We start from the raw sequence: 26,642 nt of genomic DNA, 5'->3' as shown, positions 1-26,642 counted from the left end.
GCTCCTAATTCACTTTTCCATATGCAGGTATCTTATAGCTTCCCTCATAAAGTAAAACTATGTAACCCAGAAATACAGAATACAGATTCTGGGTGCAAAACCAATTACTGGAATGCTACTGATGCCAGCTCAGATTTCATCGTTTCTGGACTTGGGCAAGTGACACCTTCTTATGCTCAATTTTACAGTTTCTGTCTGAATAACCATTGGTTCTAACCATTTGTGTGAAGAGTTTCTCAACTTCCCACCCTTCATTTTTCAGGTTTAAACCCTGGGCTTTCAGGTGGCTGATTGTCCCTCTCTCTCTCTCAGCTCTCAGCCTTATTTAGTCATTAGGTTTATCCCAAAACTACATTCATCAACAAACAAGGGTGTCAATAGGAAGGCTCTTCACTGTCGGTATAAGCAAACATTTACAGCAGTCGCAACCTTTTGAGTGTCAGCTGGCTACGAATATTTCCTTTGTTCATGCTCGCTTCACAAATAACATTGTTCAGGCCCACGACACATCCACCCTCATTCCGAAAGTGATCAGCCAGAAAAAAGTAAGTCAGTCAGCTTGATTTCCATCACTGAAGTTGCTTGTGCAGCCTCCTGTCTCAATTTACCCCGGTTACAACTGATTTTACCAGGTAACAATGCTGAGACAAACCATTCCATGATCACTGTCTTCTGTCTAATCTACTGCGTGTTGATATTGCCATTGGTCTCAAGGTAAAGCTATTCAGTTCTTCCAACTGACCACCTTCACACCTGGATAGATCAGCCAGATGGTCACAATTTTGGTTGTTCAATTTCTTTCACTGAAACTGGTTGTGTAGGTTTCTACTTCAGATTTACCCAGTGTCGAACCTGTTGTGATGTCTGATCTCACTGCGATGCTCAATGTGAAGATAAAACTTGCCTAGTCATGTCATGGTTTGACTCCTCAGTTAAACAGACTATACTATGATTGAATGGATTAAAGCTCCCTTGGATCTCATTTAAGCCACAATAACAGAATGAGCTGGAATTTAAAAACAGGGTTCCATGAGGTTACAACACAGAACATGGCAGGTGGGCAATGGTGATAGGGTTCTTTGCTTTCTCTGAGCCCCCTTTTCTTGCTTAACAATGTTTCCAAGGTTTCAATACCCTTTGAAACAGTGCTTGTGTTTCTTGGCTTCAGAGCACTGTAGAATTACACACTTCAGATCATCATAGAATCCCTACAGTGCAGAAGGAGGCCATTCGGCCCATCAAGCCTGCACCAACCACAATCCCACCCAGGCCCCATTCCTGTAACCCCTCATATTTACCCTGCTAATCCCCCTGACACTAGGGTCAATTTAGCATGGCCAATCAACCTAACCCGCACATTTTTGGACTGTGGGAGGAAACCGGTGCACCCAGAAGAAACTCACGCAGACATGGGGAGAATGTACAAACTCCACACAGACAGTGACCCGAGGTCGGAATTGAACCTGGGTCCCTGGCGCTGTGAGGCAGTAGTGTTAACCACTGTATAACCGTGCCGTCAGTGGTGCCAGGTACCATTGATCAGAATCAGTTGATGCTGCCTTGGTGCCAAAGGCAGGATAACCACTCGGTGCTTTTGGGAATTTTAGATGCAGCTGAATCAAATTATTGCTGCAAGGTGTGTGTTGTTGAAGTCAACGCTTTTTAACAAGAACTTCCCAAGAGATGGGCCATGGGAGGTGAAACAGTTTCATGAAGCTCTATTCTGTCTATGCAGATAGCAGAGTGTAAATGTCTTCCTGGGATTTTAGAATGGGTAAAGAAATTTGATGTTTTTTCCAGAATATCACACACAATGCCATGGAAGATCTGCCATTGATGTTAAGGAGCTGAATATAGTGATAGAACATGGCATGAGCACTAAACTTACAAATTGGCAGTGAGATGATCAGTCAGGAACTTCTAGCAGGGACCTGAGAGAGGGTTGGGTAGCCATCAGAATTGAAGGTCCCAGACTACCTCCTAGCAAAGGCATGGAAGATTTATTTGTGATAACAAACACAATTATTCTACCGTACTGTGCAGCAGTATTATTGTGTTTGACATTGTTTTCACAAATTACAATGCAAGATAATGATGTTGAGACAAACAATTCAATATCTGCAACCCTGCATTGAGTCTCCCAACTGATGATGTTATCATTATTCATGCTCCCCTCACAAAGCAAACTTACTCAGATCTTCTAGCTGGCCACATTTTCTCCTAATTAGATCTTCATGAGAGTAACAATCAGTGCAGCTCCTTCTCCTTCACTCAAATTAATTGTGTAGCTGCATGTTCAAATTTATCCAGTTTACAACCTATTGTGGTGTCTGATCTCACTGTGATATGCATTGGCAGGGTGAACCTTGCCCTGTGATATCACAATCTGACCTCTCAGTTAAAAGGACCAGACCTTAATGAAATCACGTTTGATCATTTCTTGACTTCATTAGAGTTCAGTGACTGACTGTGCTAGAATGCAGTAATAGGTTTCCATGTGATCATGTCTTTGAGAGCAGGGAGTGCAGGCAATGGGCAGCGATGGGATTCTTTGGGTCCTGTCATTGATATTGAGTATTTGTATACATTTACAGCAATAGGAATAATAGGTCATTCAGCCCTTCAAGCCTCTTGCATATAGATCATGGCTAATCTGCATTTCAATACACTGCCCTGTCTTTGAACCATATCACTTAATAAACTTAGGACAGGCATAATCCATTTAGCTCCTTGAGCTATTCAATTAGATCACGTTTGATTTGTATCATATATTTACTTTTAAAGTACGTGCAGCTGCTGTCTTGCTTTTGTATCCTACAATAATTTAGCTAACGTAAGTCCATCACTCTATTTAATATTTTCAGCTGACCTAGGCTTTGAACTAGTTTTTGGGAGGAGAGAGTTCTGCTATTCTTGGTGTGATGAAAAGCTTCAGTACATCACCCCTGAACAGTCAAGCTCTAATTTTAAGATTTTGCCATTGTTCTGGACCCCCTCACTGGAGGAAATAATCTCTCACTGATTAATCTATCATATTGTCATATCGTGATTAAATCTTGAACATGTCAACTACGACAACCCTTTAAATTTCTATACTTCAGGGAGTTTAACTTTAGTCTACATAACAGGTCCACAGCAGACGCCATTTCCCTGGCCCTGCACTCAACCCTGGAACACCTAGATAACAAGGACACCTATGTCAGACTCCTATTTATTGACTACAGCTCAGCCTTCAATACCATTATTCCCACGAAACTCATCTCCAACCTCCGTGGCCTGGGCCCTGACACCTCCCTCTGCAACTGGATCCTGAACTTCCTAACTCACAGACCACAATCAATAAGGCTAGGCAACAACATCTCCTCCATGATCATCCTCAACACCGGTGCCCCACAAGGCTGTGTTCTCAGCCCATTACTATACTCCTTATACACCTATAACTGTGCGGCCAAATTCCCCTCCAACTCGATTTTCAAGTTTGCTGACAACACCACTGTAGTGGGTCAGATCTCAAACAATGACGAGACAGAGTACAGGAATGAGATAGAGAATCTGGTGAACTGGTGCAACAATAATCTCTCCCTCAATGTTAACAAAACAAAGGAGATTGTCATCAACTTCAGGAAGCGTAAAGGAGAACATGCCCCTGTCTACATCAATGGGGACGAAGTAGAAAGGGTCGAGAGCTTCAAGTTTTTGGGTGTGCAGATCACCAACAACCTGTCCTGATCCCCCCATGCTGACACTATAGTTAAGAAAGCCCACCAACGTCTCTACTTTCTCAGAATACTAAGGAAATTTGGCATGTCAGCTACGACCCTCACCAACTTTTACTGATGCACCATACAAAGCATTCTTTCTGGTTGTATTACAACTTGGTATGGCTCCTGCTCTGCCCAAGACTGCAAGGAACTACAAAAGGCCATGAATGTAGCCCAATCCATCACGCAAACCAGTCTCCCATCCATTGACTATGTCTACACTCCCCGCTGCCTTGGCAAAGCGGCCAGCATAATTAAGGAACCCACGCACCCCGGACATTCTCTCTTCCACCTTCTTCCTTTGGGAAAAAGATACAAAAGTCTGAGGTCATGTACCAACTGACTCAAGAATAGCTTCTTCCCTGCTGCTGTCAGACTTTTGAATGGACTTACCTCGCATTAAGTTGATCTTTCTCTACACCGTAGCTATGATTGTAACACTACTTTCTGCACTCTCTCGTTTCCTTCTCTTTGGACGATATGTTTTGTCTGCATAGCACGCATGAAACAATACTTTTCACCGTATGTTAATACATGTGACAATAATAAATCAAATCAAATCATAGTTTAACCCTTTAATTCTCAATATAATTCTGGTGAATCTATGGCACATCCCCTCTGGCACCAACATTATTTTCCTGAGATGTGGTGCCCAGAACACAATCTAATATTCTCAATCCACTTTAAACAGAGCATTGTACAACTGTAGCATAGCTCCCAACCCTTCCAGCCGTTTAAGTCCAGCCCTGACAATTCTTTAAGGTTTTGAATTATTTTTTGGATTAGTTTCTCACCATTTAGAAAATATTCTGATCTAACTTTCTTAGATAAAATGAGAGACTTGCAATTGGGGTTTTCTGAAAATTCATTTTATGGGAAGTGGGCATCGTTGGCTGGACCAGCATTTATTTCCCATCCCTAACTGTCCTCCATTTCAGAGGGCATTTGAGAGTCAACCACGTTGCTGTGGGTCAGACCAGGTAAGGATGGCAGATTTCCTCCCCTAAAGGACATTAGTGAACCAGATGGGTTTGTAATGATGACAATGGTTTCATGATCATCATTAGATGTTTAATTCCAATTTTTTATTGAATTCAAATTTCACCATCTGCCATGGTGGGATTTGAAGCCGGGTCCCCAGAGCATAAACCTGGGACTCTGGATTACTAGTCCAGTCCCTATTCCACTGCCTCCCCTTAGTAACCATCAGGCTCAAAATGATCTATGAACAATGTTAGATAAATTCTCATGGCACTAAAGTATTCCCTATGACTGCACATCAACATTATTGGGTCTATGATACTATTCATATTCCTTGTTATGACTTTCAGAGATAATGATAGAAAATAACCATGTTGAGACAAACCTCTCAATGTCTGCAACCTTCTGTCTAATCTGCTGCTTTTCAGTGTTTGTGCTCATTCCAGAAAGGAAACATGTTGAGATCTCCTACCCGACTGCATTCACTGCTAGATGGATCATCCAGTTAACTAGTTATCGCAGCTCCCTTTCCTTCACTTGATTTAGTTGTGCAGCCTCCTTCAAATTTACCCAGTTGTCAATCGCGAGTGTGATGCCTGGTCTCACTGTAATGTGCAATGTGAGTGTATGGCTTGCTATTTGATTCCATGGTTGGACTCCTCCAGTTAAAGACCTTGATGAAACATTGTATGCCAAATTAAAAAAAATCAAAATAAACCCATATAGGAGCTGATTAAGGAAGAATCTCTTCACATTAAGGGGAGCAGGAATCTAGAACTCCCCCACCACCCTCCTCGAAGCCCTGCTCAATAAAAAGCTGTTGCTAGGGGAAGGGGGAAGGGGAGGGTATGGGGTGGGTTGAAACTAGCAAGACTGAGATAGACAGTTTTTTTTATTGGGTAATAGAAACAAGAGATATATAGCAAAAGTGTGGAAATGGAAGTGAGGTGCAGATCAGCCATGATTTAACAGAAAGGCACAACTGGTATGAGAGCCTGATGGTTACTCCCATTCCAAATATTTCTGTGTAATACATGTTGAGATTTTGATTGATGTGCAGTTTCAGTGTGGGCAGTCTAAATCTTTTCATCTTTGATCTCCTTTAAAAAAATCTAAAACACAGAGGAACATTCATAGCAATTTCTGTACTCAGAATTTAGATTGAAGCAATCAAAAATACAGCTTTAAATATTCATTGTCTGAAAGATGATTATTAGTCATGAGCGTGTAACACATTTCCAATCGAGGAGAATGAGAAATTGTGAATTAGTACAGTACAGAAAGAGGCCACTCATAAAATCTGTGCCAGCTCTTCTAAAGAGTAATTTTGGCTTTCCCGCATATCCTTAGCTTTATTTTCTCCTTCAATTATTTATCTGAATTCCATTCGAGAGCTTCTCATGAATATGTTTCAATTTCATTTATAATACATGACAATGATCCCACCTGTACAGAAAAATGCATGGTCATTTATATTGTGGATATGTCCATAATCTGTATATATCATCAGTCAGAATATGATATCAGTTGTTGCGTGACATAGTGGTTGGAGTGTGTTAGTTGATCAAACAAGACATACCAGTAAGAACTCTCCAGCAACATGTATATACCACTGACATTTTTGAATAAAGAACTCATAATACTACCAGTCCTACTTGAGTGATTGGTGAGATGAAGTTAGAAGGGTACAAGGAAACACAAGAGTTTACTCTGTATTTAACAAAGGTTTTGTACCATCCTGAATCCTTGATGCCTCATATGCTGACTGAGCCTCTATCAATATTCATACAACTCAATCAACAGCTTCAAAATTATTTTAAAAATTAGAAACTATTTCAGAAATATAAACACTCTTAAGAAGAACTAATGTAAGGGGGAGTTATACAATAAATGGCAGAGCCATCAAGAGTATAGAAACACAGAGGGACCTAGGTATGCAAGTCCACAAATCCTTGAAGGTGGCCGCACAGGTGGAGAAGGTGGTGAAGAAGGCATATGGTATGCTTGCCTTTATAGGATGGGGTATAGAGTATAAAAGCTGGAGTCTGATGTTGCAGCTGTATAGAACGCTGGTTATGCCACATTTGGAGTACTGCGTCCAGTTCTGGTCGCCGCACTACCAGAAGGATGTGGAGGCTTTAGAGAGAGTGCAGAGAAGGTTTACCAGGATGTTGCCTGGTATGGAGGGTCTTAGCTATGAGGAGAGATTGGGTAAACTGGACTTGTTCTCCCTGGAAAGATGGAGAATGAGGGGAGACCTAATAGAGGTGTACAAAATTATGAAGGGTATAGATAGGGTGAATAGTGGGAAGCTTTTTCCCAGGTCGGAGGTGACGATCACGAGGGGTCACGGGCTCAAGCTGAGAGGGACGAGGCATAACTCAGATATCAGAGGGACATTTTTTACACAAAGAGTGGTGGGGGCCTGGAATGCGCTGCCAAGTAGGGTGGTGGAGGCAGACACGCTGGCATCGTTTAAGACTTACCTGGATAGTCACATGAGCAGTCTGGGAATGGAGGGATACAAACGAATGGTCTAGTTGGACCAATGAGCGGCACAGGCTTGGAGGGCCGAAGGGCCTGTTACCTGTGCTGTACTGTTCTTTGTTCTTTAACCATTGCAGAAATTTTTACTCTATTGTAATAATGGGGAGCGGGATGAATCACTGGTGAATAGAATGTTTTCCCTCTTTTTCCATCCAGATTCAGTATCTCAATCTTAGCTCTGGTTTTATATAGCCATGATGTGGTACAAAAGCTCTGCATGGCCTTGTCAAGCTCTCTTGAATCAGGCTGTCTGAACTACACCTCATACAGGATGATACCTCTATGTCCTGAACTTATGAACCTATGCTGTTGACGCTGCTCCGCATCACTAACCTTTCATCGAAAGCTAGGGGAAGATTTACAATATCAGCAAGTAGGTATTTTGTTGCCCACTTATTGGATCAATCCAGTAAATGGGGCAGTGAACTGTCTGCTTCCAGTATAGCGATTGTTCAGTTTTTGAATGGAATGTGGAGAAATCTTTTCTTCTTTTCAGTCCTTTAGTGAGGCTTGTGAGCAGGATGAGCATTCTCAGCGTTACCTGGTCAGAAAATGCTGGAGCCGTGAGATCCCAGCATATTCCTGCAAGTCAAAGCACAGATAGAATTTTCTGTCTTCACTCAACCCTAATCCTGATGTGCTATCGGCTCCTCTTTAGAGCCAAGTTGTGCTGCTGATTCTCAGCTATTAGCAACTGGCTTGCAACCGCCCAGTCTGATTTCACTTTTCACAATGGCCCTTTAAGGCATTCAAGACAGCAGGCAGTTATCCCACTAGAGCAGCCAATAGTTATAATCTGTAATCCAGAAATGAAAGCATGGTGTACTATTCCACTGATGTACCCAGTTTCTAGAGAGCTGTTACAAATATTCTCATTGAAACTTTGGCAAAAACTATTCGATTGATCCTGTCTGCTATATTTAGTTCTCGGGTCAGGTTTTGCTGCGGGGTATCTAACGGCGCTGGCTGTTAGTTAAAGTTTAAAGTTTATAAAGTTTTAAAGTTAAAGTTTATTTATTGCTGTCACAAGTAGGCTCACATCAACACTGCAATGAAGTTACTGCGAAAATCCCCTAATCGCCACACTCCGATCGATGCCTGTTCGGCTACATACTGAGGGAGAATTTAGCATGGCCAATGCACCTAACCAGCACGTCTTTCGGACTGTGGGAGAAAACCGGAGCACCCGGAGGAAACCCATGCAGACATGGGGAAAACATGCAGACTCTGCACAGACAGTGACCCAAGCCGGGAATTGAGCCTGGGTCTCTGGCACTTTGAGGCAGCAGTGCTAACCACTGTGCCATCATGCCGCCGAGGATCGCCCTTGCACATTTAAGGTTTTACACCTTTTGCGTGGCTGAACAGTGAAAGTGAGAGTTGATAATGACACAGTGAGGTTAACAGGACCTGCAGAACTGGGCTGGGCAGAGCAATTAACTGTATGTCACCTCACAAATCAGACTGAAATTAACAGCACAAGGACTAATAAAGCCGCCATACTCCCAACCTTAGACTGGTGGTGATTTAACCTGAGGGTCACCACATCTCAGGTAAGGGGCAAAGTTGAGAAGACAAGGCCTTCTTGAATAACCTCAGCTGCTATGGGAATTGAACCCATGCATTTGATGTTGCTCCACTTCACTAACCAGCTGTCCAGCCAACTGAGCTAAACCGACCCCCAAACAAGGACTGACACACAACTGTAAATGAGAGTGGGAGAATTCAATGTCAAATCAGGTGCAGAAAGAGAAATAAAGAATCGGATAAAAAAGATTGCTTAAATTGTAGATGTGACAGTTTCATAATCTCCTATAACTAAAACCTGAAGGAATGCAACTCTACACTTCTAGTCATTAATTTTCTGTCCCAGGATGGTTAATTGGTTGATGGTTAATCAAGACTTACTACAAAGTTAGAAGGGCATTTAGATTGAAATGGATGAGGCGTAACATTCTACAACAAATTTTGTCTCTATCTACTTCATAAATACATCTACTGATCACTGTTCAATGCATTTATATACAAGGCAGACAATAAAATGCCATTTTCACAAAGTTAGCAAGTGGAACTGAATCTTTTGGATTTTTCAATTTAATGTTGCATCTGACCCTCACCGGAATCTTCTCTACTATTTGTGCATAAAATGCCGTTGACTTCATTGTTATTTTGACGGGAAAATCTGGATTATTTTATTTCTATAGGTGATTCCATGTCAAATATTGTTTGATGACTCTCCTGAATTTTAATGTACTGAAATAGCACCAGTTATTATCAATGAGAAATCATGGCTGAGTTTAGGGGGAGCCTGAAAACAAGGGAATGGAGGGGGCCGGGGGCGGGGGAAGCAACCCTGCCTTGGCAATCAGCGGGACCCAGGCTGCATCTTGTGAATGGCAATTAACTCATTGGCTGCTGCTGGAAAGGCTGGTCCCATTAAGGACTGTGACCCTCTGATTGGAGTTGTGGCCATTGGTGGGGTCTACCTGGAGGAATAACATAACTTGCTGAACACAGGCCCTTACAACAGGGTGTGGGGATGCTAGGGCCAGTCAGCCAGACCCTGGCAAAGTCAGAGTGAGGTGGTGGTTGGTGAAGGCAGGTGGCGCCATTTTCATGTGGTGGGGTGGCGGGGGGAGGGGGGTGGCGGGGGATATTCTTCAGAGGCCAAAGAGTGCCTGAAAAGGAAGGCAACCCCATTCCAAGACCACTGAAAAGCTGCTAGTATCCAGCTTCAAAATACCAGTGAAGATGAGGCCCTTAAGGACTTAGACCTTAGGTGGGAATGGGGGTTAGGCACCTCCATCAGAAACCTCCTACTGAAGTCAGGCGTCCTACCTTTTGACATCCGGTTGCCTCTGGACCTCCCTCTCCTCCCTGGCCTCTCTCCAAGATCTCAATCACACCTTTATGGCCCCAGGCCTTCCAAGAACCCCCCCCCCCCCCGCCCTGTCCTGGGACTCCTTGAACGTACCTTGGCCTCTGGTGGTCAAACTTAGTCTCTGGCATCCTCATGCAATTCCTCTTGTCCACTGCAGGGACTGGAGATCTGCCGGCCAATCAGATTGAGGGGTGGAATTCCCACCTGCAGCCATTCGGAGTGTGAAATGGCCACGGGACAGTTGGAATCTGTGGGAAGCTCTCCGGATGGAGGGAAGCGAGACCCTGCCACCTGAAAAATTCAGGTTTTGGATATTCCTGTGGGCTTTGGGACACTGACTTTGGGACAAAAATGGGGTCTTGCATTTGTTGGCAGTGAGACTGGTGGCACAATCTTCCCAGGGGTGCCCTCCAATTGGTTACCTTCATGTTTACCATCTTATCGCTTCTCAGCCTTTTAGCTAAGGTCAAGTGTCAGATCAAGCCCAAGATGGGGTGCAGTGCCCTATTTGTCAGCTTGGATCTTGTTTGTCTCTCTTGTGGAGACCATGAATTGGATTCAATTGGAATGTGAATCTGTTTTTTGCAGCAAGCAAGGAATGGATTTGTCCAGTCCACTCTGAGCATTAACTTTGTAACTTTAAGGATGGGGTTAAAAGTAATAAATTTTAAAAATCCCATTAAGGACAGCAGTCTTCTGGTGCTATTTCCCCCTTGTCAGCCCAAGCCTGAATATTACCCAAATCTTGCTGCATGTTGGCAGGAACTGCATCATTTTCTGTGGAGTTGCAAATAGAACTGCAAACCATGCAATCAAAGAACAAAGAAAATTACAGCACAGGAACAGGCCCTTCAGCCCTCCAAGCCTGCACTGACCACGCTGCCCGACTGAACCAAAACCCCTTACCCTTCCGGGACCATATCCCTCTATTCCCATCCTATTCATGTATCTGTCAAGATGCCCCTTAAAAGTCACCATTGTATCTGCTTCCACTACCTCCCTTGGCAGCGAATTCCAGGCACCACCACCCTCTATGTAAAAAAACTTACCTCGTACATCTCCTTTAAACCTTGCCCCTCGCATCTTAAACCTATCTCCCCTAGTAATTGACTCCTCCACCCTGGGAAAAAGCTTCTGACTATCCATTCTGTCTGTGCCCCTCATAATCTTGCAGACTTCCATCAGTTCGCCCCTCGACCTCCGCCATTCCAGTGAGAACAAACCAAGTTTCTCCAACCTCTCCTCATAGCTAATGCCCTCCATATCAGACAGCATCCTGGTAAATCTTTTCTGTACCCTCTTCAAAGCCTCCACATCCTTCTGATAGTGTGGCGACCAGAATTGAACACTATATTCCAAGTGCAGCCTAACTAAGGTTCTTTAAAGCTGCAACATGACTTGCCAAATTTTAAACTCAATGCCCTGGCTGATGAAGGCAAGCATGCCATATGTCTTCTTGACTACATTCTCCACCTGCGTTGTCACTTTCAATGATCTGTGTACCTGTACACCCAGATCCCTCTGCCTATCAATAGTCTTAAGGATTCTGCCATTTACTGTATATTTCCCATCTGCATTAGACCTTCCAAAATGTATTACCTCACATTTGTCCGGATTAAACTCCATCTGCCATCTCTCCACCCAAGTCTTCAACCGATCTATATCCTGCTGTATCCTCTGACGGTTCTCATTGCTATCCCCTATGCAATATAAATTGAGTATTTGAGTATTTTTTTGTTTCTTGTAGAATGGTATAATTCTGTAGTCTGAAATGCTTCCACTGAATCGACATTAACAGGAACTGTAAATAACACTTCTGGCACAGGCAGTTCATTATTACTTGTGGCTCTCAGTGGGCCCCTTCTTCCTAATTCCTAATCCTTCAATCAGGCACTGAGTGCTCTTGAACTAGGGAATTCCCTCAGGAGCCCACAAAATAATAGACCAGGGTTTGCTTGTCGTGTTCCCATGTGGTGAGACCCCCACCTGCCACAGGGTGAATACCATCGGTGGTGGGATGAGGCTCTTAAGTGGAAAATTAATGCTGATTTAAGGGCTTCAACTGGCGGAGAGGCAGGAAGGCCGTTCTCAAGCCTTCCTGTCGTGGACTTCACTGGGATGGAGATGGGAGGGCAGCAGGGTCTACAACCAGCACCCTTCCACCTGATTAAATGTTCCCTACCACCAAACTCACCAGTGAGGAGGACAAAAGATTCAGCCCATTAGCTCTGTTTCTCTTCACAGATCCTGCCTGGCCTGCTGGGTTTTTCCAACATCTCTTGTTTTTATTCCACTTAATTGCTTCTGGGACAAATCGCATCCACTGGGCAACACCCTATCCTACTTATTAAATATCATCTATTGTCTCATTATTCCTTTTACCTCTTGGCCAATGACAGGGAAATATTCAGCACAATGTTCAAATCAGGATCAGAACATTTACTTTGTTATGAAGTTACAAAAATTGGCAGCTTGAGTTGCTTGTGCTGCCTCATGTTTCTGTGTTTATCGCAGATGTTTGATGCCTCTTCTTTCAAAATTATTCCCTTGTGGAATTTTGGGAATGCTCAAACAGAGCTTTGAATTGACAGCCCTTCCTGTGAATGTCATGTCTGAGATTGTGGTATCTGAATGTCCTGACCTTCTTTAAACTACCTCCTTCTATTCCTGGTAACCTGGCATTTCTGGTGTCTTGTGTGCTTCCTCTCGAGTCTTGCTGTACAGGCTTGCATCTCTTGATGTGTAACATTGGCTTTCCTCTATCAGCAAAACTCACTTCAGCAGCAGGCGTACAGAGTAAACAGCTAGCTTTGCTTTCCCAGTACTCTTTTGGTTGTTTAACTGGCTCTTAATTGCAGAGTTAGAGGATTACTACTGCTTCCGTCTCATTGGCTCGAAGAGAAAGCTCACACTGAGCTCAGATGCTGCTAAAGTGAGCCAGCAGAAAATTCTTCCACAAACCTACACTAACTCAAAAGTGAATTCTCCAGCAGTTTCCAGGCTATTATGTTTAATAAAAGGTGGATAACATTTCTCTGGGAAATTGAACAGTGATCTCAGGACATTCCTTGTGCCCAACATTGGGTAGCAGAAGTATAACAGTGGTTCAAAGGGTGCAACAGTGGTTAGCTTGTGTGTGAAATAGTAGCTAACATAGCTGTAACAGTGGTTAGCAGAGGTGTAGTAATGGGTTTGCAGGAGTCTAACAGTGGTGAACAGAGGTGTAAAAATGTTTTGGAGAGATGTAACAGTGATTAGTAGAGGAGTATGTTGATGCAGCTTATATTAGCGTCCCTGTCATCTTCTTTTAGTTTGGAAACATGGCCACTTTCTGAGCGTGGTACTTGTTCCAAACTTGGCTGCAATCAGGAACACACGTGCTGGGTATCTAAGTGGTACAAGTATTGCACTAACATTTATTTTGCATTCTATATTTTCCTCCAATGCTGTTTATTGCCACTAATGATAGACAGACAATGAGCTTCTGTTAACTTTGGCATAGCTAGAACTAATTGGCTGACCATATTTCTGCAGAGCAGAACTAAACCGACTAAGTTTCACCATCTGTTCCAAAACAGACGTTTGCTTCTTTAAAGCGCTGCATCCAATGATCCAGGGCTAAATTGATGCAAGTTAAATTATTAGCCAAGGCTGGAATTTTATTCCTAAACTTCTAGTTGAGAACTGCAGCTTGACCTGCTGAATACAATTGTTCATGTTTATTTTACTAACTTGTTAAACATAAATACCATGGCGGGGATTCACTGGCCTCATTTGCCGCTGGTGGGAATCCTGACACCCCGCTGAATGGGGCATCGGGATTCCTGACATTCCGTTGCCATTCATCTAGGCAGCCCCGATCAGGTCCCTGCCCAGACCAGGTTGGAACCTGTTGACTATGCAGAACCGCCAATTTGAATGAAATTAGCGGGCATGAAGCCCGATTCAAAGCCTTCCCGCCATTCACCAACGTCCCCAGCAGGATCTGCATCGGGCAGGCTTTGGTGCTGGTCATGAGCATCGTGGAGCTGGTGCGTTGGACCCCAAGGGGTCTTTCGGTTCATAGTTGCAGGCAACTTCAAAGCAGCTAAGTTCTCTTCTCTATAAGCATTGTGGTTAGGAACAATGGGGGGGGGGGGGGGCGGGGGGGGTGGAATAGAGATGCATTCAACCGTGAAGGGAAAGATAAACACTGCACGTTGTGCAAAAACCATAAGGTTGTCAATCAAAGGCTTGTTAGACTGCACTATGAAATTGAATGAAAGCAAAGGTTTTCAAAGGAAAACAAAAGACTTCAAAGAATTTCCAAGGATTTGTGCTCTCTGGGAAGGGTCAGAAACTAGGAATAAATGCTGTTGTTAAAAATGGGGCTTAGGGAGCATCTGAAGAGAAGGAAATCTCCTTTCCTCAGTGAAAGTGTCTTCTCCTGTCAGTCAGAGGAGCAGAAAGGGGTCTTCTCACACTGGCAGCTTGTGAGAGAAAGGGGAATACCATCTGCAGAATGGAGAGTTGCTGGTATTTGGAAGCTTGCCAGGTGTCCAGGGGGCACAGAGATTAAAGTGATCAGCCCACTTCAAGGTTTTCACAGTATACAGACCAGAATGAAGGCTTTGATTAGAGAGATACCTAAAATCACTAGGCCAAATGTTCGGGGGTGGGGTTCACCATTTCCATTGCAGGGAAGGGAGGGGGGGTAGGGCCTGTCTGTCAGGTATTTGCTACCAAATAAACCTGTTGGACTTTAACCTGGTGTTGTGAGACTTCTTACTGTGCATGGAGAACAGCCAGGCTGGTGGGAGTGTTTCCTGCAAAGCATACATTTGCATCGCTCAGGTGGGAGAATCCCACCTCACAGTCACGACTAATGCCAGCAGGAAACACTCCGGTTTTCTCGCTGGCGTGGGAACTTAAGATTCAAAACAGGTGAACTGCAGCCCACATCACACTTACTGTTCCATGCTTCAGTACTGGAATCTGTCTTATTATGTCTAATGTTTAATTCCCCTTAAAAATAAGCCACCATTTCATAGGTAAAAGGCTGATTGTTTCTTGTGTGAAAAGCAAATGTAAAATCAGTCATTATGCTGATGCAGTCGTAGCCCTGCTCTACAAGACAGACATTCTCCTAAAAAAAACATTTTCACAGTGAAACAATTTTTCAAAAGTTCAACAGAAGTTCAATAATATTAAAATGTCAATGTGGCAAGTGAGTATTAATATGTTGGCATTGTTGCTGAAGCTGCAAGACAGATTCACAAAGTATTTCATATTTATATATGTGTGTATCTTAAAAACCTAATTTATTAAAATAACGTGTGAACGCTTTGGAGTTCTATCAAGTCATCCTGCAAAATTGTACAACACTTTGAACATTGTGCAATAAGGTGTTAATAGCATAATTGAAAAAGGGCAACAAAGATAGCAAGCACAATTTACAATTCGTACAGCACGGCTAGAATAAATGTGAAAACATCCGGCAATACTCTAACCCCTTAAATGTTAGCCTTGATAGCAATCAAATAACATACAGAGAATCAACAAAGCACATTCAGTAAGGGGTTTAATACAAGGTACACAACTACTGGTTACAAATAATTATCTTATCCTTATTGTGTTTTATTTGTACATATTCTTATATATGCATTCAGAACACACACAACACAAGTGAATACTCAAAGTAAAAAGACATTTAACTTGATACGCATATAAAAAATTAACACTAATAACCACAGTTTCTTGTTTTGTGAAAAGTGAGAAATATAATTTAGTTGGAATACAGAAGTATTATTAGCTACCTAGAGGCTGTTAGGAGAGCTCGTATGCACAATGCACACACTGGGTGGCTGCCATTTTGGAAATCTTTCCTCCCACTACAGATTCTTTTTGTTTTTGTCAATGTAATACTTTGTATTTTAGATATTTATGATATGGATTAATCAAATATTTGATTGTATTACTGAAAAATACAATTCTGGTCTGTTCAGGAACATTAGATGTAAATATTTCCATTTATTTGATATTCATTAAGTTGGGCTAAAAACATGGCTCGACATAAAAAGGAAATTTCTTCCTCAGTACAAGCAGAGTGATTTGTGCCTTGTGTTCTCTGTAAGATTATTAATTCAATTTCGCTCAGTCCACACTCAAAAGAATGCCAACAGTATGTCAGCTTTATGCAGGGAAGGATAATTGTGACTAACATGGCCCAAGTGCACATTGATAAACAACTTTTTCTGAATACTTAGGGCCTTTATTCTCATGTATGGGAAATACAGGGCTAGTTTATGCTTGTCACATCAAACAGTGGTGAATATCCTAACATTTCAGATGGCAGGTGTTGATTATTGGACATACACATTGGACAATGTGCATTATCTGAGTAAAATGTACTTAATGAGATTGGGATTGCTTTTCACTTCCTTCACCTTGTGTAAACAGGAGGCACAAACTGGGGCTGATAGCCTTACCATTGTGTTAATGCAACTGGTTCATGGAGTTTGGATTGCTTTATCATGTTTTAGGTGCAATATCAATGCAAGTTTATTGTTGTTGGCTCCACTTTGAAAGAAGCGACATGGTGGTTCAGGCAATAGAATCAGAGTTGAGAAGAGGCCTTTTGGCCCATCGAGTCTGCACCAGCCTGAAAGAAACACCTGGCCTCCCACCTAAGCCCATTTACCAGCACTTAGCTCATAGCCTTGAATGTTATGACATACCAAATGCTTTTTGAAGGATGTGAGGTCACCCGCCTCTATTACCCTCCCAGACAGCACATTCCAGAGCATCACCACCCTCTGGTAAAAAAACATTTTCCACACATCCCTTTCCTCATATCCCATCAATAGACACTTTTTAATATGGAAATTGGAGTCTTAAGGCATAAATGAAACACTCAACTGCCATTTTTTGCTAGAGTTGGCTGGATTCTGTACCATGCACTCTATGGATGATGGAACTTAAGAGACCTGGTAAATACAGGCATAAGATTGTTTTTGCGAGCCTTGGAGATGCAGGGCTGCTGCTGCTGTAAGGCCCTCACTCTCCACAAATGAACCCATCCCACCATGATAATCTATTATGCTAGGGGCTTAAGCGACTTCGCCTTAAGACCACAATTCAGTGAACTGAATCTGGATACCTATATGGCATTTTTCAACTCATCTGTCAAATTGAATCGAGCAGGGGCTCAAAACCCTGGGGCCTCCGTTGATTGTTGTGTAAAAGGCAAAATTAACCCCATTATATCGCCAGAGACTTACTATGGTTTCTCCTTGTTGCTTTTCTGAAACCAAATATAGCTTAACTTTGTGTGCAATATTTACAAATAGCATCACAGGTAGTCTTAGTCACTGTTTTTATATAATAGGTACACCAGATCATCAAACGCCAATATTATCTGCATGATAGAGTCGTCAAATTCATTACCTACTTTCTTTCTCAGAATTGGATAATGCATACTGCTTAAAATATTTTAAAACAACTTCTTCAAAGAGTTTGGTGCATTTTTGTGGTTATTTTCTGATCACGTTAGATGCATCCACTAATTTGCACAAGTAATTGCTTACCCTATAAGTCAAATGGAGAAAGTACTTCTGTGATTGCTCTCTGTAGGCTAAACTTCAATAAAACTTTCAAATCAAGTTTTATTTAACACAATATTTTTGTCTTCTGTGATGAAAAGCAAGATATTTTCTTTTAGGTCAAATATACAACCTAGGAAAACATACTTTAAGAAATACCTAGTCTGAAATAAATGGTAAATTCAGGTGCATCCTGTATGCTGTATGACGAGAACCAGATTACAGAAACTGGAAATAAACTGTTGCAAGAGCTTTAAAAACTGAAATTAGTTTTGTTGCAATTTTAACCCCTTTATCAGTCTTCCTTCCTCCATACTGCACTCCTAGGGTGGGAGTCTTTCATCCTATATTCCTCCATGGTTGACATCACCGTATCCCCATGTAAAGCAATAGAAAGAATGATTTGCAAGTTACACCTTCTTGGCCTTAAGTGCTTCCTCTGTTAAACTGGGCAAAACCCAGAAAACTGGTACTCTAAGGATCATTGACTTTGGATACCATTTATAACTGGTAGTGACCCTATTTTAATGTATAATAGTCCTCCAGGCCATCTGAATTGTAAAACAAAATAAATTCTAGTAACTGTTCTTTATCCAAAGTTTCAGAACCAAATGTCCCATTGTCATTGTGTTTTTTTGATTAAATTGATTTGATTCAGTTAACATTTTAAAGGCTTGTATATTTTTTCCTTTCTTAAACTCTATTACCTTTATTAGCTTGAAGGTCCATCCATGAAAATGAACCAAGCAGACCAATGAGCATTTATTTTAACGTCTAACACAATGCTTGATTTACTCCTTACCAATGTGATTTCATTGACCTGCCTTTTTTTCTAGAGTGGAGTTTTGTCCACACAGAGATGAGTTAAATGTATACCTGGAACACTGGATGCCCACTTCACTAAGCCCGTACAAACTACATCCTTAAGAATACTTTTGATTCTAAATGTTGGTGAATGAAGTAAAAGCAATTGAGAAAAGGGGAGGAGCTGTGTCAAAGAACCAAAACAAAGAGACTGGAACCATGCCTTTCACATTGTAAGATTGCCAAAGCAAAAGGAGATCAAAAATGTGATTCCTTTCCCACCCCCAGATGGGAATCACTGACCTGCAGTGGAAGCCAGCTCTGTTAGGATCTTCAAGTCAGTGTTACTGCTTTTCACCAATCACATCAAAGGCACTTCAGTAAGGATTTGTCCTCACAGCTGACGTCTTAGCATTTCATAATGAAAGCATTTGAAATAAATAAACTTCCATATGGCAGGCTACTTCTTCAACTGACTTCCCATGTGGTCTGACAAGCAGTTATTTTTTCCCTTGAGAGTGTGGATACATGTTGGTACAACTAAACTCTCAATAATTTATTCTAATGAAACTACAGCTGCCATTGGAAATGAGCTGTTCCTCTGTAGAGTGAGCAACTGATGTTGGTGGATAAAACTTAGTAACCAGGAATTATGCCAAGTGATCTTGTGAGCCACTGCTTAGTGATGACAGAGTCCACTTTGTTAGCTTGATTTTTTAAAGCATAAAAAATATTATTTGACTCTAAGATGTGATTGGATTAGGAAGGAAATTCTGTAGAATCATAAAATAGTGGATCATGGTGGCGTGTATTTTACAATTGAGATAAAGGAATTCTGACCCTTAAGAATTGCAGATTCTTGGGGACACCATCACCTGCAAATTCCACTTCAAGCCACGCACCATCCTGACTAGGAATGATATCGCCATTGCTTCACTGTCACTGGGTCAAAATCCTGGAACTCCCTCTCTAACAGCACTGTGGCTGTGCCTACATCACATAGACTGCAGTTTAAGAAAGTGGCTCATCACCACCTTCTCCAGGATAATTAGGGATGGGCAATAAATACAGATGTAGCCAGTGATGCCCACATTGTGTGAAAAAATAAATATAAAAAAAGAAAACATTTAGCAGATGTGATATGGTTCGAAAGATTGCTCCTTTCCATGAAATCATCTTAGTATCAAATTTAATCATGGTCTAGCGTTGAATATAGAATTTAGATTTCATGCTGGTTGGACTACCAGACTTAATAGATGGGTGCCTTTAAGATGAGTTCACATGAAATGCCAATTTAGTTTGTGAAAAACAGACATTGTTGACATGCAGAACCTGAGAGAACTGACCTTCCCATGTAGATTCAAAGTCCTGGAAAACACAACAGGAGAGAAGGTAGCAAATAGAATGTCAAATAAACAGATGATTAACAGAACAAAATACTGAATAATTTCTACTTTGCGTTGTCAAAAGAAAGCTTTAATGTAGTGACTTGAAGAAGATGTTATTGTGTTAATGACAGAGTATGAGATATCTAGATTGCTGACTGACAGTCAAGATGTCAGGGACAGATAATTCAAGATCAGATATAGTTTCCAATCTTTGGAGAAAAGTTCTAATGCCAGGAAGATTCCACAACCTGCTGATGGCTAGAATTTTAAGATCCAACAATAACACTGTCCTGGGCAATAGTCACCCAAAGATGAGAAACCTTTTGCGCATTTTGTGGGTGCCAGTCTTGGCTGCGTGGTAACAGTTTTACCTTTGAGTCAGAAGGTAATGTATTCAAACACCATTTCAGAAACTTGAGTCCATAATCTAGGTTAACATTTCAGTACAATAATTGAGGAAGTGCTGCACTGTCAGAGGTGCTACTTTTCAAATGAGATGTTAATCTGAGGGACCATCTGCCTTCTCGGGTGTAAAAGATCATGTGGCACTATTTTGAAGAGGATAATTGTCTTATCAATACTTATTCCTCAATCAACATCACTAAAACAGATTATTTGGTCATTAACTCATTGCAAATGAGGGATCATCCTGTGCACAACTCACTGCCATATATTCTTACAACAAAGAATGCTGCAGAAATACTTAATTGCTATAAAATGCTTTGGCACACCCGGAGGTCATTAAAGGTACTAGGTGAATATAAGATGGTTATTCCTCTTCTTGAACCATCAAATAACTGGTTGTAATCTTTGATGTTTTAAACTAGTGATGGATCAAGAAAGAATTAGAAGCTTTGTTCTTCTCAGTGCATTCAAGAATTATTGTCATGGTGTTGATCCAAAAAAAACAGGTTTTTACTGAAGAAAATGCAATGATTGTATAAGGTTAATGTGAAGTTTGTTCTCCAAATATATCTACGCTAACCAAGATGCATTGCATAATCTCTCAAAAGCATTACTGATATTGGGTTATTAATGAAGAGAAATTCCTGTCAGACAAAACTTGTATACTATCACAAGTGGTACTGGAAAGCGTGATCTAGGAGTATTTTCTTGTGAAGCAGTTATTGATACTGGCACTAACACGGCAGCAAAAACAGTCATTAAGGTCAGGTGACCTTAGTGGCACAAGGAAGGTCTATGGTTAGTTTAAATTTTCTTAGAATGTGGTAACATGTCACATAACTGGCCACGAGGACTCCCTGGACTATAAGATACTTCCTAAATACATTCATCAACGTGAACCATATTTCATTCCAATTCTTTTGAAGGACACCAACATACTGCATGTTTTATACAGATCTCAGTATACCAAGGGCTTGGCAGAACGTCATCCTGAATGATCAAACAAGGAGGATGAGTAAGATTTGCTGAAGAATGCATTAACTTCTGAAGTCTTGCTCACCTGACATTGTAGAGTTCACATTAGGCCAGACTGTCCTATTTATTTTCTTTTATTTCTAAGTTGCTCTCTCTCCTTGGTTTTGATTAGAATTCAAAATCTCACATTGAGAGAAAGCAATGCTTGCAGACTGCGGTTTTACAGTGAAACTCTCAAGAGTGAATAAATAGAAGGTAGGCATAAAGGAATGTGCTTGGGTGACATGGCAACTTAATGTTACAAGCCTTGCTGTGAAAGCCAACAATACTAACAATGCATTTTCTTACAATATTATTCATAAATATTTTTCCTGTTACTAGTGTCTTGTCATTGAAATTGTGTGAATGAACTTCTGTAGTTTCTCTGCTAAACTAGGGCAAGGAGGAAACACCACACTATTCTCTTGTCTTCCATATTTTTTTCACACGTAAATTATGAAAACTGAAAGGAAAATCTTATTCCATCATTGAATGATTTGAGAAAGTCAAGAAACATAAAAGAACTTTCAAAGAAGATGTCCTGACTAGCTGCAGCAGAGTAGAAGAATGCCCTTGAACTAGGATGATTACTAATATTGCATGATATTTTAAAACCTCTGCTTTGGAGAGGCAGAAATATGCCATTCAAAAAAATCTTTCTCCCCTGTGTCTTGATGCTCTTTACCATTCTCTATACAAAAGGGAGGGAAGGTGACAAGGTTCCTAGGCTTTTTTCAATACTGCTCGAGAAGGCAGCTAAGAGATGTGTGGGATATTTTAGATGTCCCCAACTTCAGATTCCTCCCCTTTCTCTCACCCTTCCCCCAGAAAGAATCTTCCATCCACCTAGACCTTCGTTGCAGGACCATTTTAGAAACTGAGGCTGCATTCGAATTTATGAGACACATGCATCCATTCTATCACTCCTTGCTATAGTATATCTTAGCACCAATGTATCATGTCAATGTGTATGATTTCCAGTCTTCCAGTCAATGGTGCACATATGAAGTTGATTTATGAGGCTGTAAGTACCAGATTAATTTGAATAAAAGTGTTTTCACATGAATCTGCAATCACCAAACTGGGAAAATATATTCTCCACAGGATTTTTAAAATCAAATATCAGTTTAAAAGACTTTGGAATAAACCTCAATCAACAGTTTTGTGAAATTAGCTAATAGATTTGTAAATTTTAATTTTTACTTGGGTTAAGTGCCTGTGTGGTGCTCCTTCAAGATATGGGCATTCAATTCACAGATTAGCACGATAAAAGAAAAATTGTAATTTGCACAGCTAATGAAAGGTAATTAAAGCTTTTCTGTGTTGTTCTTCCTAAATAAAAAGGCACTGTAAAAGAAAGAAAAAGAGTTAAAAGCAGAGAAAAGCACAGGTGGCAGGATTGAGATGGCACTGCAAGATTATGTGTCACAAAGTTCTATAGTCTGTCACAGACCATATGCTTCTACTTCCAGTTACTTAAAGAACAGCTTCCAAAAATTTTTTATTGCACAACTACATTTTCAAATGCTTTAAGAATTTTAATATGAGAAACGATCTTGTTCACTGTGTACTTGGACATTTGCAAAAAGCATTTCATCATACAGTAACTTGTAGTGAAGTTTATGGTGGCGTTCTTGGTGAGACAAATATGGTTCTTAAAAAAGTTTTAAATATAAATATGGCAGGCTTACCTAACACTTAACAGCTGAGAATAAAAAGGCAACAATGCAAGGCAGCTGAAAGAACAATGCACATGCAACCTGTTTAAAGATGTTAAACAGAAAAATCTTGGCAAATGTTTTAACACTTGTCTTCCAATACAATAATAAATGTTTTTTAAAAATCCTTCTGGTTTTTAAAGTTTTCTAACACTTCACTATGACATAAATCACTTGGCATTTTGATGGTTTTTGGCACAAGGCTACAGTTTGTGATCCTCAAGAGGTTTCTTGTAATGAACAAGGACATGTGAAGAGCTGTGGCTCATTTGACACATAGGCAAGTATTTCTTTCTCAACCTTTGTTTTAGTTTTAAACTGACATTCCCAGAGGTTTTATCAATCTGCAGCTGCTGGCGTGCCACTGAGTAGATTTTTCTCTCTGCATGGTAAATGTATTCTGTGGGTAATACTGCAAATAACAGATGAGAATTTAAGTTTCAAATAAAAATTCAATAAGCACGATTTCAAGGAGTTATAAATTAACAATATGAATGTGAAATATGTTGAAGTATAATACAGTTTAGTTTAGGATCTTTGAATATGGTGTGCATACACTCTCATGGCAATAAAATAAGTCTTATCCTTTGCATTGTTGGATAATTTGTTCACTTAAAGTGGAGTGAAGAAAATTTATGTTCAGATAGATAGAACAAGTTACCTAAATCCACATAAATGCCATGAGCATCGAAATGGATTGCATGGGGACCCCTGGTGTTACTTTTGAGGGAATGAAATATTTGCATCCGCTGAACAAAATATTTTCAATTTTACGTTATACTGTTTAGCAAAGACAACTGTGAATCATCCTATAGTTTGGGCTGTTTGTTTATGGTTAACTACCAGGTCTTATTAAGAAAAACGGGTGAAGAACGAATGAACAAAACATTGATTATTTACATCAGTTTACCTTGGCAAATACTTTGGTAGTGTAAATATGGAATTTAAAAGGCCGAGGAAGTAAAACTACACTGCTACACCAGCACATATCTAATTGCTAATGACAATAAAGATGAACAATGTGACATTTAAAAATGTAATGGATGCAGTCAATTGCTCCCCTTCATCTAATGTGTTATTGCCCAAACTATATTATCATCTTCCAAATGTACACTCTTTACACATACACTTTTAATTTTTTAAAAGAATTTTTAGGCAAAAATATTATCCTTGCCGAGTTAGCTTTTTTAAACCTAAGATCTTAATATTACAATCAGAAAATCTATCATAAAAGTCCAAAATAGCAATCCTTTTTCAAAGCTCTTCACCATAACATCTTCTTTCCTTCACTTCCATAAACATGCTTAGTTGACAAACAAACAGAATCCAACTTTTTTTCCTATTTTTTAAAACACATTTCCACAGCAGTCCTGCATTTCAGAAGCTGCATTTGCTTCTCAAGGTCTGATTACCAATAGAAATTCTTGGCAGGTCCTCTGATGCTGTGGTTAGTTTGTGAAAGGATGGCTGGCAGCAGCTATAGAATGGTGCAAGGTTTTTTATCCTTGAAAGGGTTTTCAGAGGCTGGCACTCCAACGAGCAATGGGTCATTCCGTGCATGCTGTTCACAGTAGTTCATCAAATCTACAGCTGCCTTTGATACCTGTCAAGGTTAAAGAGTCATCAATGACATTGACTACTCATAATGATGTAAGAGAGCACAGAAAAACATGGACTGTTTGCAGTGTTTTGCACATTCTGCAGCTTTAACCTCGGTCTTATAGCAGTAAAAGCATAAACATGGCATGAAACGACAAAATTATTACTTTCTTCAAAAAATATTTTCCCTCTAAATTATATGTCTAGTTCATCCCCTTATTAGTCCCCAAGGTTGAAAAGTGAGATCAAAATCCTCCAACAGACCCAAATTATTGACATAAATTAGTTGGCTATTTTCCTGAAAATGTTTATATTCTTTATGCTGCAACAGTAATACAGATCTGACAAATAAGATGAGATCAACCTGTACATTTTTCTTTAACTTATTTGATACTAAATAAGCCTCACAATGACCTTGTGGAGTGTCACAGAATAAATATTTTAGAAAGTATGGAGAAAAATAAAATCTATAATTTGTCTCTTTGGCCTGGAAATGATGCTCAGCAATGTTAATAACATTCCTCTGTGCTACTCGGATAGCGGCATTGGTGCATTTAAAGTAAGTGGCTTAAATGTCTGTGTTAAAATAGTGGAGAAAAGAATTTGATATAAACATGTGAAGCATTTGTATGATAACATAACTCACAATAAACTTCCAGACTTATTTAGTGTAAGGAAACATAAGAAAGAGCGGAGTCCAAATCTCACGGCTGCTCTCGAGGTAGCTGGAGCTGCATTATAAATTTATTTTCTCAAAAAGTACTTCCCTGCAGCCTGAAAAAGAACTATTCACTATTACTCTCTGCTTTCTTCCCTTTAGCCACTTCTGTATCAATCCCTTTAATCCCAGTCCTTTTAATCCCATCGGCTTTAATTTTACATACAAGTTTATTATATGTCACGTTGTCAAACGTCGTTTGAAAGTCCATATACATATCAACCACAGTACCCTCATCAAAGAACTCAATCTAATTGGTTAAGCATGAATAGTCTTTAACAAATCTGCACCGGCTTTCCTTTAACAGCTCATATATTTTCAGCAAATATATCTGTGCTGTGAGATCTCTACTTGAACTGACTTGTATCATTGGCACCTGCATTTTACTGTACATGTAAAAAGGAATTACACTTATCCAGCACTTTTCATAGCCTCAAGGCATCCAAAGCTTCACAGTCTTTGAAGTACTTTTGAAGTATGGTCACTGTTGTAATGTAGGAAAACATGACATCCAAATTGCGTCGAGCAAGATCCCACAAGCATTAATTTCACTCTTCTGAAACAGGAGCCCAGAACAACTGAAAAAGCAAAACCTTTTTAATCTATTATCTGCTTTCCCTTAAAAAGTTAATGGGTTTAGCATTCGATTCAACCATTAGAAATCTTTACTGGTTTTCTTTATAAACTCTCAACTAGCAATTATGATTTAGCTTGAAACAGTATTCAGGATTAATTTTTTCTATTCCGCTTAATAGCTAAAAAGTAGTGGCATGCGAGGGCAATGAGGGGAAGACCACAGGTGCTAATAGGAACTAAAGTTAAACCTTCAATCAGCCACAGTGGATTCAAGATGGAGTAAGAGAAGAAGAGTTGGGCATTTTGCAGTATAGTTGAGAACCAATGTCGGGTGGAATTCTCCCATGCCTTCGCTGGTGGGGGATGGGGGACGGGGGGGGTCTTCCATTGTGGCGTATCAGGAGTCCCATCGGAGGCCGACGTGAAACTGATTTCTATTCCACTAAAGGGATGCAGATGAAGGCCCAAATGGAATCTTCATCCCACACCCGATTCTCCACGACACCAGTGGGAAAACACATTAGTCCAGAACACATCTGGACCAACGTGGCGTGCAAAAGACACGCCTTACCTGAAGAAGGCCTTGGATTGCCTCTGGTGTTCGGGATGGAGAACGGAAGTGAACTTGGGCCCTGCAACATTAAAACAGCGGATGAGGGGAGCATCTATC

General features: G+C 40.6%; 2 protein-coding genes across 13 annotated transcripts in view; one reads left to right on the top strand and one right to left on the bottom strand.

Annotated features, from left to right (window-relative positions):
* The window catches only part of LOC144494876 (uncharacterized), a 146,066-nt gene that overhangs the window by 55,705 nt on the left and 63,719 nt on the right, over window positions 1-26,642 (top strand). For 3 of the 4 annotated variants that reach the window (XR_013498164.1, XR_013498166.1, XR_013498165.1), the window contains one exon: window positions 21,495-21,577. The exons of the other annotated variant lie outside the window; for it this stretch is intronic. The gene's annotated coding sequence lies outside the window, so the exon portion shown is untranslated. The remainder of the gene's footprint in view (window positions 1-21,494; window positions 21,578-26,642) is intronic. 4 annotated transcript variants of the gene reach the window in all.
* LOC144494877 (guanine nucleotide-binding protein G(I)/G(S)/G(O) subunit gamma-7) overlaps window positions 15,713-26,642 on the bottom strand; it is a 262,401-nt gene continuing 251,471 nt past the window's right edge. For all 9 annotated transcript variants that reach the window (XM_078214365.1, XM_078214366.1, XM_078214367.1 and 6 more), the window contains one exon: window positions 15,713-24,682. In XM_078214365.1, coding sequence (XP_078070491.1) covers window positions 24,557-24,682 — 126 coding nt within the window. In that variant the 3' untranslated portion in view covers window positions 15,713-24,556. The remainder of the gene's footprint in view (window positions 24,683-26,642) is intronic.

The sequence above is a fragment of the Mustelus asterias genome, chromosome 6 (assembly GCF_964213995.1).
Source record: "Mustelus asterias chromosome 6, sMusAst1.hap1.1, whole genome shotgun sequence".
Lineage (NCBI taxonomy): Eukaryota > Metazoa > Chordata > Chondrichthyes > Carcharhiniformes > Triakidae > Mustelus > Mustelus asterias.
Note: the sequence above shows the minus strand (reverse complement) of the source record. Positions and strands in the feature narration are given on the sequence as shown.